Below are 17,464 nucleotides of genomic sequence, written 5' to 3' on the forward strand. Positions count from 1 at the left end.
GATTAGGTTTAACAAAGCTGCAGAGGCAGCCGAACAGTACCTTGTGAGTGAGGGCAGGACCTTACCCAATCAGTGCTCAGAGTTGGCAGTCATGTTTGTACGCAACTGTCCTGATAAAGAGTTGGCCCAAGTGTTCAAGAGCAAACCCATTCGTGACTGGACAGCCAGTGAGGTACAGGATCGGTTGGATGAACTGTTAAGGGAACGTAAAGCATGTAGAACACAACTTTCACAGCAGGTTGCTGCTGTTTTTGACTGCCCTCAGGAGGGAGTGGGTCCTGTGAAAAGACCTAATGTGTCATCTTTTTCTCAATGTGGCCGTGAACCAGACCAGGCACGATCTGTATCTGAGGGTGGGACATTAAAGAAAGTTTTGACTTTGTTAGAGAAGGCTCTGGTCAGCAATACTCAGCAATACTCAGTCTGTGAGTGGCGCAGTGGTCTAAGGCACTGCTGTGCCACTAGAGATCCTGGTTCGAATCCAGGCTCTGTCGTAGCCGGCCGCGACCGGGAGACCCATGGGGCGGCGCACAATTGGACCAGCGTCGCCTAGGGTAGTGGAGGGAATGGCCGGCTCAGTTCGTAGAGCATGGTGTTTGCAACGCCAGGGTTGTGGGTTCGATTCCCACGGGGGGTATGAGAAAAAAAAAGTAACGTATGCACTAACTGTAAGTCGCTCTGGATAAGAGCGTCTGCTAAATGACTAAAACATGTTAAATGTAGAGGGCCCCGTAAACAGTTCCACAAACGTCAGCGTGAGTGCGCTGTCTGTGGAAGCACTAATCACTGGACCAAAGCTCACTGTCAGATGCACCAGCTGTGCTTCAAGTGCTTTTCTCCGGGCCACATGAGCTTTGACTGTAGTGAGGCTGGGCAGCGACAGAACCCTGCATGTGGACAGACTGGCAGGTCTCAGGAAAACTAGAAAGCCTCCATTCTGAGGAGGGCAATGTGGGGCATTCTTATTTTTCCTCCACTGATGATAATATCCAATCTGTTTATTCTTACTTTTGTGAGTCAGTACCCAAGAACAACACAGTAATTTTTCAGAACACAATGAGAGTTACTCAGAATGACAGTTTGTTTTACACCACCGTGCTAGTACAGGATAAAGTTGAGCTGAAAGGGATGTTAGACAGTGGGTCCATGGCTACTACTCTGCGCGCAGATATTGTACCTCGGTTGAGGGAGGCAGGAGTGGTAGAGGGGAACTTTCTAGCTCCTTCAGACATCATCCTGGTGGGTTGTGGTGGGAAGCAAACTAGCCCAGTGGGCATGTGTGACTTAAAAATGCAGCTTTATGGCTTCAGTTATGTAGTCCCAGTGCTTATTGTTGATGGGCAGGTTGATGAACTCATTGTGGGCACTAATGTGTTGAAGTCTCTGATTAGACAGTTCAAATCAAATGACAGCGACTGGCGGGTGGCGGGTACACCAGGTTCCAGTGATGTTTTGGAGCGGTCGCTGGGCAACACGGACTTTCAACTCCCTCCAAAGATTTTCTATGGGGTTGAGATCTGGAGACTGGCTAGGCCACTCCAGGACCTTGAAATGCTTCTTACGAAGCCACTCCTTCGTTGCCCGGGCGGTGTGTTTGGGATCATTGTCATGCTGAAAGACCCAGTCACGTTTCATCTTCAATGCCCTTGCTGATGGAAGGAGGTTTTCACTCAAAATCTCACGATACATGGCCCCGTTCATTCTTTCCTTTACACGGATCAGTCGTCCTGGTCCCTTTGCAGAAAAACAGCCCCAAAGCATGATGTTTCCACCCCCATGCTTCACAGTAGGTATGGTGTTCTTTGGATGCAACTCAGCATTCTTTGTCCTCCAAACACGACGGGTTGAGTTTTTACCAAAAAGTTCTATTTTGGTTTCATCTGACCATATGACATTCTCCCAATCCTCTTCTGGATCATCCAAATGCACTCTAGCAAACTTCAGACGGGCCTGGACACGTACTGGCTTAAGCAGGGGATCACGTCTGGCACTGCAGGATTTGAGTCCCTGGTGGCGTAGTGTGTTACTGATGGTAGGCTTTCTTACTTTGGTCCCAGCTCTCTGCAGGTCATTCACTAGGTCCCCCCGTGTGGTTCTGGGATTTTTGCTCACCGTTCTTGTGATCATTTTGACCCCACGGGTTGAGATCTTGCGTGGAGCCCCAGATCGAGGGAGATAATCAGTGGTCTTGTATGTCTTCCATTTCCTAATAATTGCTCCCACAGTTGATTTCTTCAAACCAAGCTGCTTACCTATTGCAGATTCAGTCTTCCCAGCCTGGTACAGGTCTACAATTTTGTTTCTGGTGTCCTTTGACAGCTCTTTGGTCTTGGCCATAGTGGAGTTTGGAGTGTGACTGTTTGAGGTTGTGGACAGGTGTCTTTTATACTGATAACAAGTTCAAACAGTTGCCATTAATACAGGTAACGAGTGGAGGACAGAGGAGCCTCTTAAAGAAGAAGTTACAGGTCTGTGAGAGCCAGAAATCTTGCTTGTTTGTAGGTGACCAAATACTTATTTTCCACCATCATTTGCAAATAAATTCATTAAAAATCCTACAATGTGATTTTCTGGATTTTTTAAATCTCAATTTGTCTGTCATAGTTGACGTGTACTTATGATGAAAATTACAGGCCTCTCTCATCTTTTTAAGTGGGAGAACTTGCACAATTGGTGGCTGACTAAATACTTTTTTCCCCCACTGTAGCTCTCCTGGCATCCACACATAGCCTACAAGCAACTGATGCAGACCTTTGGAACATCTACATTTTAAAAAGTCTAATAAATCCATGTAATATAGCCTACACCTTCACAATAAATCCATTATTTATTTTAGACAGGTCTAAAGAAGCATGATATGAAGAAAATGTAGTCTATTTCAGAAGAACAGAATAACATACTCTGAGTTGTCCTTATGTTAGGTCCTGATCTGTCTATGCCGAATGGCTACACTAGTTCAAACAAGGCAGAGCCTTTCAAGTGACTTTTTTCAAATCTTCATTAGAGTCGCATCATGCAGCCTTACAATGTATTAAAAATCAAAACATATAGCCCAACGTTTGTAGAACAACTAAAGTTACATTAATAACTCTAAATTAAGCATATAAGAGTACCTATTCCTTTGTTAACCGCTCAATACAGATTAGCCGCATGTGCGCACTCCATCAAATCGTTTGGAGAAAATATCCTTTCTATTTTATTCAGCTTTGTTCAATTGTATTCTTCATACTATAAAGTAATATAAAATAATGCCAAGGAATTCTAAGCAAATCTTGTCTGCTAAATGAACTAGTGTAGCCCACAGCCATTTGGCGACCTGTGTCTTGTGGCTGTTTTGCAACTACACTTTTATCACACGGGAGGGTATATCCGTGGTTGGGGGACGGTTCTGATACTGATAAGGAATGCGTAGTTTGCATTGCCGAGCGTTGGCCAGGAAATAATCAAATCCAATTGTTAGACGCTACACGCTACAGTTCTGTTCCGACTGACAGTTTTTATATCAAGTTTTAGATCGAAAAGAAAGAAAGGTACATTTACATTTACATTTTAGTCATTTAGCAGACGCTCTTATCCAGTGCGACTTACAGTTAGTGAGGGCATATATATTTTTTCTCCATACTTTAAACCCAAAAGCACAAGCATGTCAAATTCTGTGAGAATGATGATAAAGCAATGATGGACAGGTTGCGACTACAGGCTTGGCGTAAAAGAGGTTAACTTTCTAGACAACATTGCATCGACATAGAAATAGAATGCATAGACATGACAGTGTTCTGTTCCACAACAGATTGAGTCTATGCACTCTATTTCTACTTCAATGCATGTCTGTAACTTTTGACGTCGGAGTCTTGAGAAAGGGATGGGGTCTAGAGGACAGGTTGTTGGGCAATCCGACGTCACTAGACACAGGATTTTGTCTGCAGGAAGAGGAAAGAATGAGTAACAGGATGTGGAGATTGAAGAGGCAGAATCAGGAGACAGAAGGGAGACCGATTCACACAAAGGAGACATGATTGTAGAGATTCCAGAGGAATGGAGCTTTAAAAAAGAAGGGCAACATACTGCTTGTAATTGAGATATTATGAGAATAAAAATTGCATAATCAGATAATGAATTGTGCATTGTTAACATGGAAAATATTTGTTTGTCTTACCTCCTGATGGGATTTTTGGAAGCTCAGCTCGCATTTCTGGTGCTGCTGGGAGGAAGTTGTTTGACAGAGGTCCACACCATGGTAGCCTGATATGGAACAAGAAAAACTAAGGATAAAGTACCTATCACAAATGTAGTAATTCAGCAACAAATCAATTCATTTACACATAGAGGCCTACATTGGTATTCAATAGGTACTGTTTTGCTACAATAACCTCACTGCAACAAGGTTTACTATGATTTGGTCCTACGATCCTTCCCCTTATGTATTTCCCTGGTATAGGCCACAACTTGGATGAAGTGACTAAGGGGGCAGTTGAAATCGGTGATGGGGTACAATTTGGGGGTTTTCTTGCATTGGAAATATACTGAATTCTGCTTGTAACACGCTATACCACAATAAACATAAAGTTCACATGCCAAGACTCCGGGACCATTGAGTGCTTTTGAAGTGAAATGTTGGCATGAAATCTGTAGCCCATCTCCCCCATAGCCTATAGGCTACAAGATAGATAGGCTGTTTGTAATAGGTAAAATACCCTACGTGAATGCAGCAGTACACACAGCTGTCTTACCAAAATAATGCAAACTACATAAATGCTGAAAGTAGTAGCCTAGTTAGTCACTGAATAGCAGTTTGGCTTAGAATACCGGCACAACAGTGGTAGGCCTACTATAGGCCTATAAACAAAATATCAGATCGATAAAGGCATGACACAATCTATATTTAAGCTAGTTACATTAACAGTAAACAAACGCAGTAAACAAAATGAGAATAACCAAAACAGCCTACAGCCTACTACAGTGAGATGCAGCCATGCACAGCTGTCTTGCCAAATAAATAGGCCTAAAGGCCCGCTTCAAACACGGATATTCATGCTGCTCATGAAATCAGCAGCACTCCCTTTAAGAGTGTGCTCCTAATCTCAGCTCGTTACCTGTATAAAAGACACCTGGGAGCCAGAAATCTTTCTGATTGAGAGGGCGTCAAATACTTATTTCCCTCATTAAAATGCAAATCAATTTATAACATTTTTGACATGCGTTTTTCTGTATTTTTTTGTTGTTATTCTGTCTCTCACTGTTCAAATAAACCTACCATTAAAATTATAGACTGATCATTTCTTTGTCAGTGGGCAAACGTACAAAATCAGCAGGGGATCAAATACTTTTTTCCCTCACTGTATGTGTATGTATGTATATGTGTGTATATGTATATGTATATATATATATATATATATATATATATATATATATATATATATATATATATTTGCGAGAAAAAAAACATATGGGGGATTGGAAGTGATGCAGACAATTACATTGATGGAAGTTACATTACAATCTATCTGCAATATTAAAGCTGATCTACCCCCCCTCCCCCCAAAAAATTAAATAAATACAAAAATACAAAGAAAATAAATAACAAAAACTCCAAACAGCCTACCCGACCGCTTGGAGGCATCCGCATGGTCCTAAAGCACACCGTTGCCTCATTTTGTATCACATTCCAATGATAAAACTGGGTGGGATAAAAATGCAACTTCAGAATGTGGTCCTCAGTCAAAGTTACGCCCCTGCTACTTAGTATAAAAGATAGCTATTTAAAATCAACAGATTTTCTACAAACACAAATATATAAAACAAAGTTTGCTAGCTAGCTAAATAAAGAGATTTGGAAAAGTGGTCTTACCTCGCAGTAGGGTTTGGAACCTAAATCAGTTTTCAATAGTTTCATTCTGAACAGAACCATCATTTTTTCCGTTCCATTCCATTGTTCTGAACCGGTTCGAACCAAAAAAAGTACTGGTTTATATCTTTCCTTTCTGTTCCTTTTACATTTAGCTCAACATTAAACTACTTCACCAATCAGTGCAGCTAGAGCAACTTAGGAGCGGGAAGCTATAGTTGTTTACATGTGCGATGGACAGATAAGTGTAGGATGCGACTGACATTTTGTGGGTGGAGAGAGAGCGAGAGAGGGTGGTGAAGGCTTGGCTTGAAGCGCTGGGCATCTTGTTATGACATGCATTATCTGAATTAGGCCCACAGAAATATACATATGGAGAAGCGGCTTCTATGGAGGAACTTTGAATGTCTTTGAACATCCTAGAGTTGACTTAAGGTTGGACCAGGGCTAGCTAGCTAATAACAAGCTTGTGTGTGCAGAGCGGCACCAGAATTGAAAACACATCTTACCTTTTTGTAGTTAATACATCTAATGTGAACGTGAAAACTATAGTATCCTTAACTAGCATTGAAAAAGTGTATCCATTCTTCTGTAATTAAAAATCTCTCACTAATTTCTGAATCACGCTTGTAACGTCAGTAGTACAGTAGCTTATGCTTCGGAGGGGGAGGGGCAGGTAGCCTACAAACGCACACACACTGGCAAAGATGTTCAGCTGGCAGGCAGACACTGGAATACGTTTCTGAGTGACAGAGTGAGGGCTTTGCATAGGCGCCTGGAGCGTAAAATAACATTATTAACTGGTTCCCATTTAAAATAATGGTTCTGTTCCAGAACAGTATAGAGCACTTTCGTTCCCAGTTCGGCATGGACACTATTCGGCATGAAAGGCCCCCTGGAGGTCAGGCCCCCCCATATAGCATATGAACACTTCATAAACCATGGCAAATGTGTAGCATTGCAGGCAATTCGCTTTAAAACTGCAAAATTGTCTCTCACCCTCATGGCAAAATTATAGAATTTCTGGAAGAAAATGCTCTTAAACTGAAAAATATTCTCTCATCCTCATGGCAAAATGTGATTAGCCATAAAACCGCACATTTGGCCCTGGAGGTACAGTGGGGCCTGAAATGATTGACACCCTTGATATAGATGAGCAAAAATGACTGTATAAAACAAATAATTATAATACTGAGCTGTATTGAATGCAAAATAATGGGGAAATTTATATTTTCACCACCAGTGGTGTGCATGGCCAAAAAGCTATATTTTCATGTCATTTGACCAAAGCACCGCTTCCAATCCAAGTGACAATGCCGTTTAGCAAACTCCAGGCATTTACATTTGTTGGATGACATAAGAATAGCTCTTTGGCCACGCACAACAGTGGTGGGTTTGGCGTCGAAATGAGGATGCATGAGCAGAAAAGGACCCCATACCTACTGTAATATATGGTGGTGGATCTTTGATGTTATGGGGCTATTTAGCTTCCACTGGTCCTGGGGCCCTTGTTAAGATCAACGGCATTATGACCCAGTACCAGGATCTTTGCCAAAAACCCAGTTGCCTCTGCCAGGAGGCTGAAACTTGGCGGCAAGTGGATCATCCAGCACACATCAAAATCCACAAAGAAATGGTTAATTGGCCACAAAATCTAAATTTGTCTCTGGATTTGAAACCCATTGAAAACCTTTGGTTTGAATTGAAGATGGCAGTCCATAAGTGCAAATGAAGGATATCAAGGATCTGGAAGGATTCTGTATGTAGGAATGGTGTAAGATTCCTCCCAATGTGTTCTCCAACTCTCCAAAACATTTTAGAAAAAGTATCTGTGCCATTATCCTCGCAAGGTAAGGTATTGAAAGATATTGAAAACAGGGGTGTCAATATTTTTTTAAATAACTTGTTAAACACAATCTCGTTCTCTGAGCAATTGTATTAGTATAAAATAATATAATTTCCCAATTTCTTTAAGCATACAATAATATAATTTCCCAAATGTTTTGAGCACACAATGTAGCTCAGTGTTTGAATGATTTATTTTATACAGTCATTTTTGCTAATCTTTATCAAGGGTGTCAATAATTTTGGACCCCACTGTAGGTGCCCCAGGTCCCAAAATGTGGTAGTCCGGCACTGCTTACATCCTTGCAAATTGTAGACGGTGTCAATAGTGTACAAATAGCGTTGAGCATTGACAGTAGTACCTAACTTAACCACCCCCTTTCCCCAAATCACTCTTAGGTGAAGGACATCTCACTGGAGGCCACAGGAGCTTTGTGAAGCCAGCAGGACACAATACATGGAGAGATGACCAACCCATAGCTATAGATGAGGGGAGTGGAACCTCAACCCAGCATGTTATCGTGATAGAGGTTTGTGTCATAGTGTAACATACAAAAATTACAGTACATTAAATGTGGCCCATTTATTTCAGAAAGGCTCCCCTCGGCTATTCACTTGCTTACATGTACATCCTTATTTATCTGCCATAGGGGAGCTTGTGAGACTTCCCTACCACATTGTTATCCAATTCAACTCATGTACCGATAATAACCTCCTCTCTTCTTGTGTCAGTCTGCAGATGCAGAGGCTGCAGGTCCTGGAGGATCGTCTCTGGTCAAGCAGAAGAGGTCTGAAGGAGAGGAGGACCAACGACACAACAGAGACATCCAGACTGGAGCAGCAGCTGGAGTGGCGCCCCCTGTAGCCACGGAGGACCTCGCCACCAATACAGCGCCCCAGCCCAGGACCCAACACAGCATCACGGAGGTCAGTGGAGCACCGAACGCCGTCCTCAAGTCAGAGACAGACACAGAGACTTTAACTGTAACACGCAGGCTCTTACACACAGGATCTGACCACAGATCAGACCCAGAGAGATTGGGGCTGGAGCAACTGGGCTGTCCTCCTGCTCCCGGTTCAGAGTATTTACTTTACGGTAACCCGAGGACGGTTCATTCCCATCGGGACTCAGGTGACGCGTTAGAGACTGGCAATGATCCGTCTTGTTCTTACACTACAGAGATGGACCCTGGCAACATGCACTTGGGTTTAGAGACACAGACTGATCTATCTAGAGGGGAATGGAACCGGTACAGTAGTAGTGTATACTCTGAAGGGTGCCTAGATAAGAAAGGGGAGGGTCTGGTCGTAGATGAGGTGACTGTGAAAGTGGAGGGCGAAGCTCCTCTGACATGGAATGTAGACGAGACTCACTTAGGAGAAGGACACTCACAAGGCAGATTTCTTAGATTACAGGGAAAGCTTAGAGAAAAATCAAAATTTCGCGACCCACTCCCCTTTACACACACTCAGAGATCGCGACCCAGTGTCCACGTCGATGGGGCCTTCCGATTCACACAGCCGTGTCCTTTTCGATCAGGTATTGAACTCAAAGGACCAAAGGGCCAAGACTCTGGGAGGGGGAGCAACATCAGGCAATAGTAAAGAAAAACAGTTCCTCTGCATGTTCTGTAACAAAGGCTTCAGGTGCACCCAGATGGTGGAGATCCACCAGAGGGTACACACAGGGGTGAAATCCTTCAGCTGTACCCAGTGTCACATGCGCTTCGCCCAGGCTAGCAGCCTGAAGAGGCACCAGAGGGTCCACACAGGGGTGAAACCATTCAGCTGTACCCAGTGTCACATGCGCTTCGCCCAGGCTGGTGACCTGAAGAGGCACCAGAGGGTCCACACAGGAGAGAAACCCTACAAATGCCCCCAGTGTGAGAGAAGTTTCTCCCACCAGCACCATCTGAAGATGCACCTGAAGGTCCACACAGGAGAGAGGCCATTCAAAGAGTAACTAACTAAGAATAAACCAGCAGAAAAACATTCCACTCTATAACATAGAAAGTAACCTTTCCACTCGTTAGACGTTTAGATCAAACCCTGCATTAAAGACAAAGATACATTTTCAAGGTTGTCAGCAGAAAAGATCCACAGATGCATTTAGAATAACAAGAGTAACAGATTTCAGTGTTGAATATTCCTGGGTAAAATATTGCATCCAGACATTGTGTGATATATAAGGCATATATAAGCCTAAAAAGTCTGTTACATATTGTGTTTGTACTGTGTACAGTCGTGGTCAAACGTTTTGAGAATGACACAAATACTAATTTTCACAAAGTCTGCTGTCTCAGTTTTGATGATGGCAATTTGCATATACTCCAGAATGTCATGAAGAGTGATCAGATGAATTGCAATTAATTGCAAAGTCCCTCTTTGCCATGAAAATGAACTTAATCCCCCAAAAACATTTCCACTGCATTTCAGCCCTGCCACAAAAGGACCAGCTGCCATCATGTTAGTGATTCTCTCGTTAACACAGGTGAGAGTGTTGAGTTAGAATAACAGACTGGAAGCTTTAAAAGGAGGGTGGTGCTTGAAATCTTCCTCTTTTAACCCTGGTTACCTGCAAGGAAACACGTGCCGTCATCATTGCTTTGCACAAAAAGGGCTTCACAGGCAAGGATATTGCTGCTAGTAAGATTGCACCTAAATCAACCATTTATCGGATCATCAAGAACTTCAAGGAGAGAGGTTAAATTGTTGTGAAGAAGGCATTAGGGTGCCCAAGAAAGTCCAGCAAGCGCCAGGACCGTCTCCTAAAGTTGATTCAGCGGCGGGATCGGGGCACCACCAGTGCAGAGCTTGCTCAGGAATGGCAGCAGGCAGGTGTGAGTGCATCTGCACGCACAGTGAGGTGAAGACTTTTGGAGGATGGCCTGGTGTCAAGAAGGGCAGCAAAAAATCATCAGGGACAGACTGATATTCTGCAAAAGGTACAGGGATTGGACTGCTGAGGACTGGGGTAAAGTAATTTTCTCTGATGAATCCCCTTTCCGATTGTTTGGGGCATCCGGAAAACACCTTGTCCGGAGAAGACAAGGTGAGCGCTACCATCAGTCCTGTGTCATGCCAACAGTAAAGCATCCTGAGACCATTCATGTGTGAGGTTGCTTCACTCACAATTCTGCCTAAGAACACAGCCATGAATAAAGAATGGTACCAACACATCCTCCGAGAGCAACTTCTCCCAACCATCCAAAAACAGTTTGGTGACGACCAATGCCTTTTCCAGCATGATGGAGCACCTTGCCATAAGGCAAAAGTGATAACTAAGTGGCTCGGGGAACAAAACATCGACATTTTGGGTCCATGGCCAGGAAACTCCCCAGACCTTAATCCCATTGAGAACTTGTGGTCGATCCTCAAGAGGCGGGTGGACAAACAAAAACCCACAAATTCTGACCAACTCCAAGCATTGATTATGCAAGAATGGGCTGCCATCAGTCAGGATGTGGCCCAGAAGTTAATTGACAATATGCCAGGGCGGATTGCAGAGGTCTTGAAAAAGAAGGGTCAACACTGCAAATAATGACTCTTTGCATAAACTTAATGTAATTGTCAATAAAAGCCGTTGACACATATGGAATGCTTGTAATTATACTTCAGTATACCATAGTAACATCTGACAAAGATATCTAATAACACTGAAGCGGCGACCTTTGACCACGACTGTAGCCTATATGATGTTCACAAATGCCTATTTCATTACCTTCATTCCACTACTTCATTTTTTTCCCAAGACACTTTTAATGAGAAAATGTATACAGTTTATCAAGTTCATGCAGATTTGTAGTTGAGACATGTGTATGTGTGGTTTTCATATGGTGTATTTAAAACTTGTTCATGTTTAATAAACACAACATTTGACTTTTCATTTAAAGATTTTCATTGAGACTCTCTTTAATATACCTCACATCTGATCTCACCCTATTCTGCATACACCTGAACGTGCTTTATAACCAATATACACTATAAATTAATATACCTACACATAACGCCACACTAACACCTACTGTACACAAATATATATTTTCACAAAAATAGTGCACTGGGCCTTTTAATAGTCCTGTATTAGTGGAACGATATATCCGTCTGCAGCGCCAGTGCTGGCAAAAAGACTTGACCTGCACCCCCCCTTGGCAAAAACATTTGTAGCACCCTCCCCCCTACCCCAGGTTTGTCTGATGATGACTTCTCACTTATTTTTACCCACAACATCATATTTATGTCCACCATAATGGGTTGATGACGTGGATGTTGATTAAGGCAGCCCCCAGCACCTCTCTGATTCAGAGGGGTTGGGTTAAATGCGGAAGACACATTTCAGTTGAATACATTCAGTTGTACAACTGACTAGGAATCCCCCTTTCCCCTTTAACAACAATGAAGTAATTCTGTAACTACAGTATAGGACTCAGTAATCTGTATCACCTGTCTCTTCCAGGAGGAGGAGGCTCCAGAGGTGCTGCTGGTGAAGGAGGAGGGGTGTGAGGAGGGTCTGGGGAACACTGAGGGGACCATGATCATGGAGGACAATCAGACTACACCTCCTCCTGAGGAACCAGCTGAGCAGAACAGGACCACACACAGTCTCAGTGAGGTGAGCCCACTGAACTACTGTCTGAATGGTATTAGGTCAGGTCCCGTATCACAAAGCCTCTCGGAGTAGGAGTGCTGATCTAGGATCAGTTTTGCCTTTTAGATCATAATGAATAAGATTATATGGAAAGATCCTAGATCAGCACTCCTACTCTGAGACTCTTTGTGGATCTGGGCCCAGGTCTTGATTAATTTAGTCTTAAAGGGCGACTGCATTTCCTGATTTGGTCTTGAATTTCATCAATGCGCATTAAGAAATGCTAGCGGCCATGACTGAAGGCAATGAGAGTTGTCTTGGGGGTGTGGTTTGATCAGTGGAGGTTCCTCAGAGGAGGAAGGGAAAGACCCTCCTCCTATAATTGATTAACCTCTATGGGATCGGTGTCCCGTATACGGGACAGTTGAGCTAATGTGATTAGCATGACTGTTGTAAGTAACAGCAAACTTTCCAGGACATAGACATGTCTTATATGGGCAGAAAGCTTAAATTCTTGTTAATCTTACTGCACTGTCCAATTTACAGTAGCTATTACAGTGAAAAAAGACTATGCTATTGTTTGAGGAGAGTGCACAGCAACCAAAAACGTATCACAGCAACTGGTTTGATACATTCACCTCTGAAGGTAAATAATGTACTTACATTCAGTAATCTTGCTCTGATTTGTCATCCTAAGGGTCCCAGAGATAAAATGTAGCATAGTTTTGTTTGATCAAATCAATTTTTATATTCAAATGTAGGAACTGGGATCTACAGTTTGAACCCCTGCTGTCTCTGGCTCCACACCCACCCCCCCCAGCCATCTAGATGTGTGAAAGTTAGTGTATAAGCTAATGATCCATCATGTATGACATTCCTGGGAGTGTGTAAACTTACATTTTGTATTACCATATCATTATGTTCTCTATAGTTATGTACTTGAAAATGTATCAATTGACCAATTCGGCATCTTTGGGCATACTTGATACAAAATAGTCCAGTATTGTAACGCTTCACTGGATCAATCTGAAACGTTGCACACACACTGCTGCCATCTAGTGGCCAAAATCTAAATTGAGCCTAAACTGCAATATTATATTGTGGCCTTTCTCTTGCATTTCAAAGATGATGGAACAAACAAAACAACAAAAATGTTTGTATTATATTTGACCAGATCCAATATTTTCTATTGTCCTACATTATTTTCACATTTCCACAAACTTCAAAGTGTTTCCTTTGAATATGCATATCCTTGCTTCAGCTCCTGAGCTACAGGCAGTTAGATTTGGGTATGACATTTTAGGTGAAAATTGAAAAAAAGGGTCAGATCCTTAAGAGGTTAAAACACACTGTTTTGCAATGAAGGTCTACAGTAGCCTCAACAGCACTCTCTGGGGTAGCACCATGGAGTAGCCAGAGGACAACTAGTTTCCGTCCTCCTCTGAACAGTTTTGAACAAATTAATTTCTTCAAAAATGAAGAAGTAAGAGAGAGAGAGCTAGCTATATTTCATTGTATATATATTTTTTTACTTTCACTTATCTAGCTAGCTAGTTTAGCCTACTCAAACACCCGGCTCAAACAGCGAAGGATGCTATGTTAGCTAGCTGGCTATCCAAAACTGGAACTCTTCCAAGTCAAGGTAAGCTTTTGGTTTTATTAATTTATTGTAACTTCTAAACTGCTTGCTGTACACTAACGTTTGTAGCTGGTTTATTAACGCATAAGTTCTAGTAGCTAGCTATGTTGACTATGACTGTTGCATGAAAGCCAGTGAGGGCTATGGCAGAGTGGTCTTGTGATAATTGTTTGTGTTTCTGCTGGTCAGAGGAAGCTGGCGCTCTGTGTTAAACAAATGGAGACAACAGAGGTGAATTGTTTTGCTCTCAAGGAAAGGGCGCCATTGAGAGGAGTGATTACTGGGGTAGGTAGGGGTAAATGTGAAAGTTGACCAACTGAAGGGGAAGATTCCCGGTGTTTGTGATGCTCGTCGTTCGGTGCGACGCAGACAGGGTGGCGTGAGTGGTGAAACAGAAGAGTTGTTGTCTGTCCTTTTGAGTTTTGATGTTGAGTCTTTGCCCGACAAAGTGATGTTAGGATATATAAGTTATCCCGTACGAGCTTTTGTGCCGAACACATTACATTGTTACAGGTGTCAAGCTTATGGGCATGTGGCAGCAGTGTGTAGGAGGGAGGTTCCTAGTGTAACCGGTGTGAAATGGCTAGCTAGTTAGTGGTGCGCACTAGTAGCGTTTCAATCGGTGACGTCACTCGCTCTGAGACCTTGAAGTAGTTGTTTCCTTTGCTCTGCAAGGGCCGCGGCTTTTGTGGAGCGACGGGTAACGGTGCTTCGAGGGTGACTGTTGTCGATGTGTGCAGAGGGTCCCTGGTTCAAGCCCAGTTAGGGGCGAGGAGAGGGACGGAAGCAATACTGTTACACTAGGTGTGAGAAGTGTGCAGAAGGGCATGAGATAAAGGAATGTGTAGCATTGGGGAGAGTAGTGGTATGTGTTAATTGTAGGGGTTTTGTCTCATCTCGTCTATCCTTATGTCCGCTGTTAGATCTTTCCGGGGGACAAATCACAGAACTACTAATATTCCTACAACAGGTGTTGGCTACATTTGGAGATGATGATGCTGATTCATGATTTCGACTGGCTGAGGAACGCTGCCTGCCTGTCTGTCTCGTCCCGACTCCCGACACGTTCATTACTATGGGACAGCTGGAGATCGAATTTGAATATTGAAACAATGTTGCAAATGTCGGAGAGACAGACAGCAAGGTTTATACAAATCGCTGCTGTTGAAAACTAAGTGTTAGTTTAAAAGAAATGTGAGATCATGACTAGATGCTTTTTAGAGTGGAGATCAAGTTTATAAATTTCCTGGCTGGACTGATGAGACAGTGGATTGCGCAATCAGATGGAGCAGAGTAAATAGGCATTTTAATGTCATATATTTAGCCGGTGGTAACTTGTGGAATAGACACCGGCTGGAATGTGGTTTTAACCAATCAGCATTCAGGATTAGAACCACCCGTTGTATAATTATGCAAAACAAAATTGGTGTGTTCGTGTTACAAAGACAAAACATTTTATGCTGCAAGTATAATATTGGTGTGCTTATAAAGACAGTATGCCTACACTTACCTAGCAAATCTCTTTTTTTTTTAAATAGCAGTTTTGAAACTGCAGTAAAAGTGCAGTAACTGTAGTCGACTGTGGTATTTTTGATGCAGTAATTTCAAAATAACTGCAGTGTACTTGTCACGCCCTGACTCAGGGGACTCTTGTATGTTGAGTCAGGGTGTGGATTTTCTATGTTGTGTATAGATATGTGTATGATCTAGTATGTATAGATCTATGTTGGCCGGTGTGGTTCCCAATCAGAGGCAGCTGTCGCTCGTTGTAAAAAAAACGTTTATTTTGGATGCAGTATTTTCAGCATACTGAAGTTATACTGTACTCTGACTGCAATCTTTTTTTGTAAGGGATAAAAATAAGTTGTAGAGTGAAAATTCAGCTGTCCAACCATTACTAGAATGGCATTCTATTTGTCTATTTGGCCAAATCTAAGGATGTGGCTGTCTAACCACACTGACGTGCACAGCTCTCTGGGTGAGGTTCTGTCTTCAAGTCACCAATGGGTGATGAAGTCCCTTCCATCTATGTAATGTATTACAGGTTATGGACAGGTGCAGTCAGGTGGCAGGAGGGGTGGAGTGCATGACATTCCATCCTGGATATGACAGAGTTTGCCTCAACCCATGGGTCCAGCAGGCAGAGTTCAATAACTACAGGCAGATGTGAGATGCAGGAGGATGGCACTCATCTCATACCACTCTGTAGGCTACTGACCAATTCAAAGCTTCCTACAGGAATACGTTTTGCATCGGTCAGTAGCCTGCAGAGTAATATGAGAAGAATGCAATTACTGAATATTATGTAGATATTCTAAACAAAGTGTTTAGATAACTTTCAAGTGTAACAGTTCCATGTAGAATAATCCATACTTCACATATTACTGTAGAAACAGTGTTCTGCTAATATAACAATGTGCAAATATTATACCTCCCTATATGGTGTCCCATATAAGACAGGAGTTCCATGACATGTTTGAAGAATACATAGCCCCCCCCCCCCCCCCGCCTAATTGTAATGCTGAGTGCAAGGTCTCTCCCAATTCAGACATCAGTATCAACCCATCTTTCAGTCAGACTCCATTTCAAAAGCATCTCTTCTGCCCATCTGTAGAAAAACAAGGAAAAGTTGATGAGTGACACACGTATTGAAACTGTGATATTACTAAACACTTGCGATGTACTGTCTTATTAGTAATCATCTTTTGTTCCTTCTGAGCTGTTTGTTAAAGCCTGATGGGCATGATCAGCTCCAGGCCCCTTTCTTCACACATACTGGTCATGAAGGAGCCCGATTTCGGCTCCTACAGTGGCTTGCGAAAGTATTCACTCCCCTTGGCATTTTGCCTATTTTGTTGCCTTACAACCTGGAATTAAAATGGATTTTTTGGGGGTTTGTATCATTTGATTTACACAACATGCCTACCACTTTGAAGATGCAAAATATTTTTTCTTGTGAAACAAACAAGATATAACACATAAAAACAGAAAACTTGAGCGTGCATAACTATTCATCCCCCCAAAGTTAATACTTTGTAGAGCCACCTTTTGCAGCAATTACAGCTGCAAGTCTCTTGGGGTATGTCTCTATAAACTTGGCACATCTAGCCACTGGGATTTTTGCCCATTCTTCAAGGCAAAACTGCTCCAGCTCCTTCAAGTTGGATGGGTTCCGCTGGTGTACAGCAATCTTTAAGTCATACCACAAATTATCAATTGGATTGAGGTCTGGGCTTTGACTAGGCCATTCCAAGTCATTTAAATGTTTCCCCTTAAACCACTCAAGTGTTGCTTTAGCAGTATGCTTAGGGTCATTGTCCTGCTGGAAGGTGAACCTCCGTCCCAGTCTCAAATCTCAGGAAGACTGAAACAAGTTTCCCTCAAGAATTTCCCAGTATTTAGCGCCATCCATCATTCCTTCAATTTTGACCAGTTTCCCAATCCCTGCCGATGGTGTTCTCGGGGTGATGAGAGGTGTTGGGTTTGCGCCAGACATAGCGTTTTCTTTGATGGCCAAAAAGCTCAATTTTAGTCTCATCTGACCAGA

The 17,464-nt window shown here is 42.7% G+C and overlaps 1 protein-coding gene across 1 annotated transcript in view; it reads left to right on the forward strand.

The window, feature by feature from the left end:
- LOC311110304 (uncharacterized protein) overlaps positions 1 to 17,464 on the forward strand; it is a gene marked incomplete at both ends in the record, with an annotated part of 170,178 nt that overhangs the window by 79,732 nt on the left and 72,982 nt on the right. The window contains 3 exons of the mRNA XM_084188840.1: positions 8,090 to 8,220; positions 8,423 to 8,617; positions 12,147 to 12,302. Of these exons, the coding sequence (XP_084044966.1) occupies positions 8,090 to 8,220; positions 8,423 to 8,617; positions 12,147 to 12,302 (482 nt within the window). The remainder of the gene's footprint in view (positions 1 to 8,089; positions 8,221 to 8,422; positions 8,618 to 12,146; positions 12,303 to 17,464) is intronic.

This window comes from Coregonus lavaretus (genome assembly GCF_964263955.1).
Source record: "Coregonus lavaretus genome assembly, contig: SUPER_35_unloc_3, whole genome shotgun sequence".
Classification (NCBI taxonomy): Eukaryota; Metazoa; Chordata; class Actinopteri; order Salmoniformes; family Salmonidae; genus Coregonus; species Coregonus lavaretus.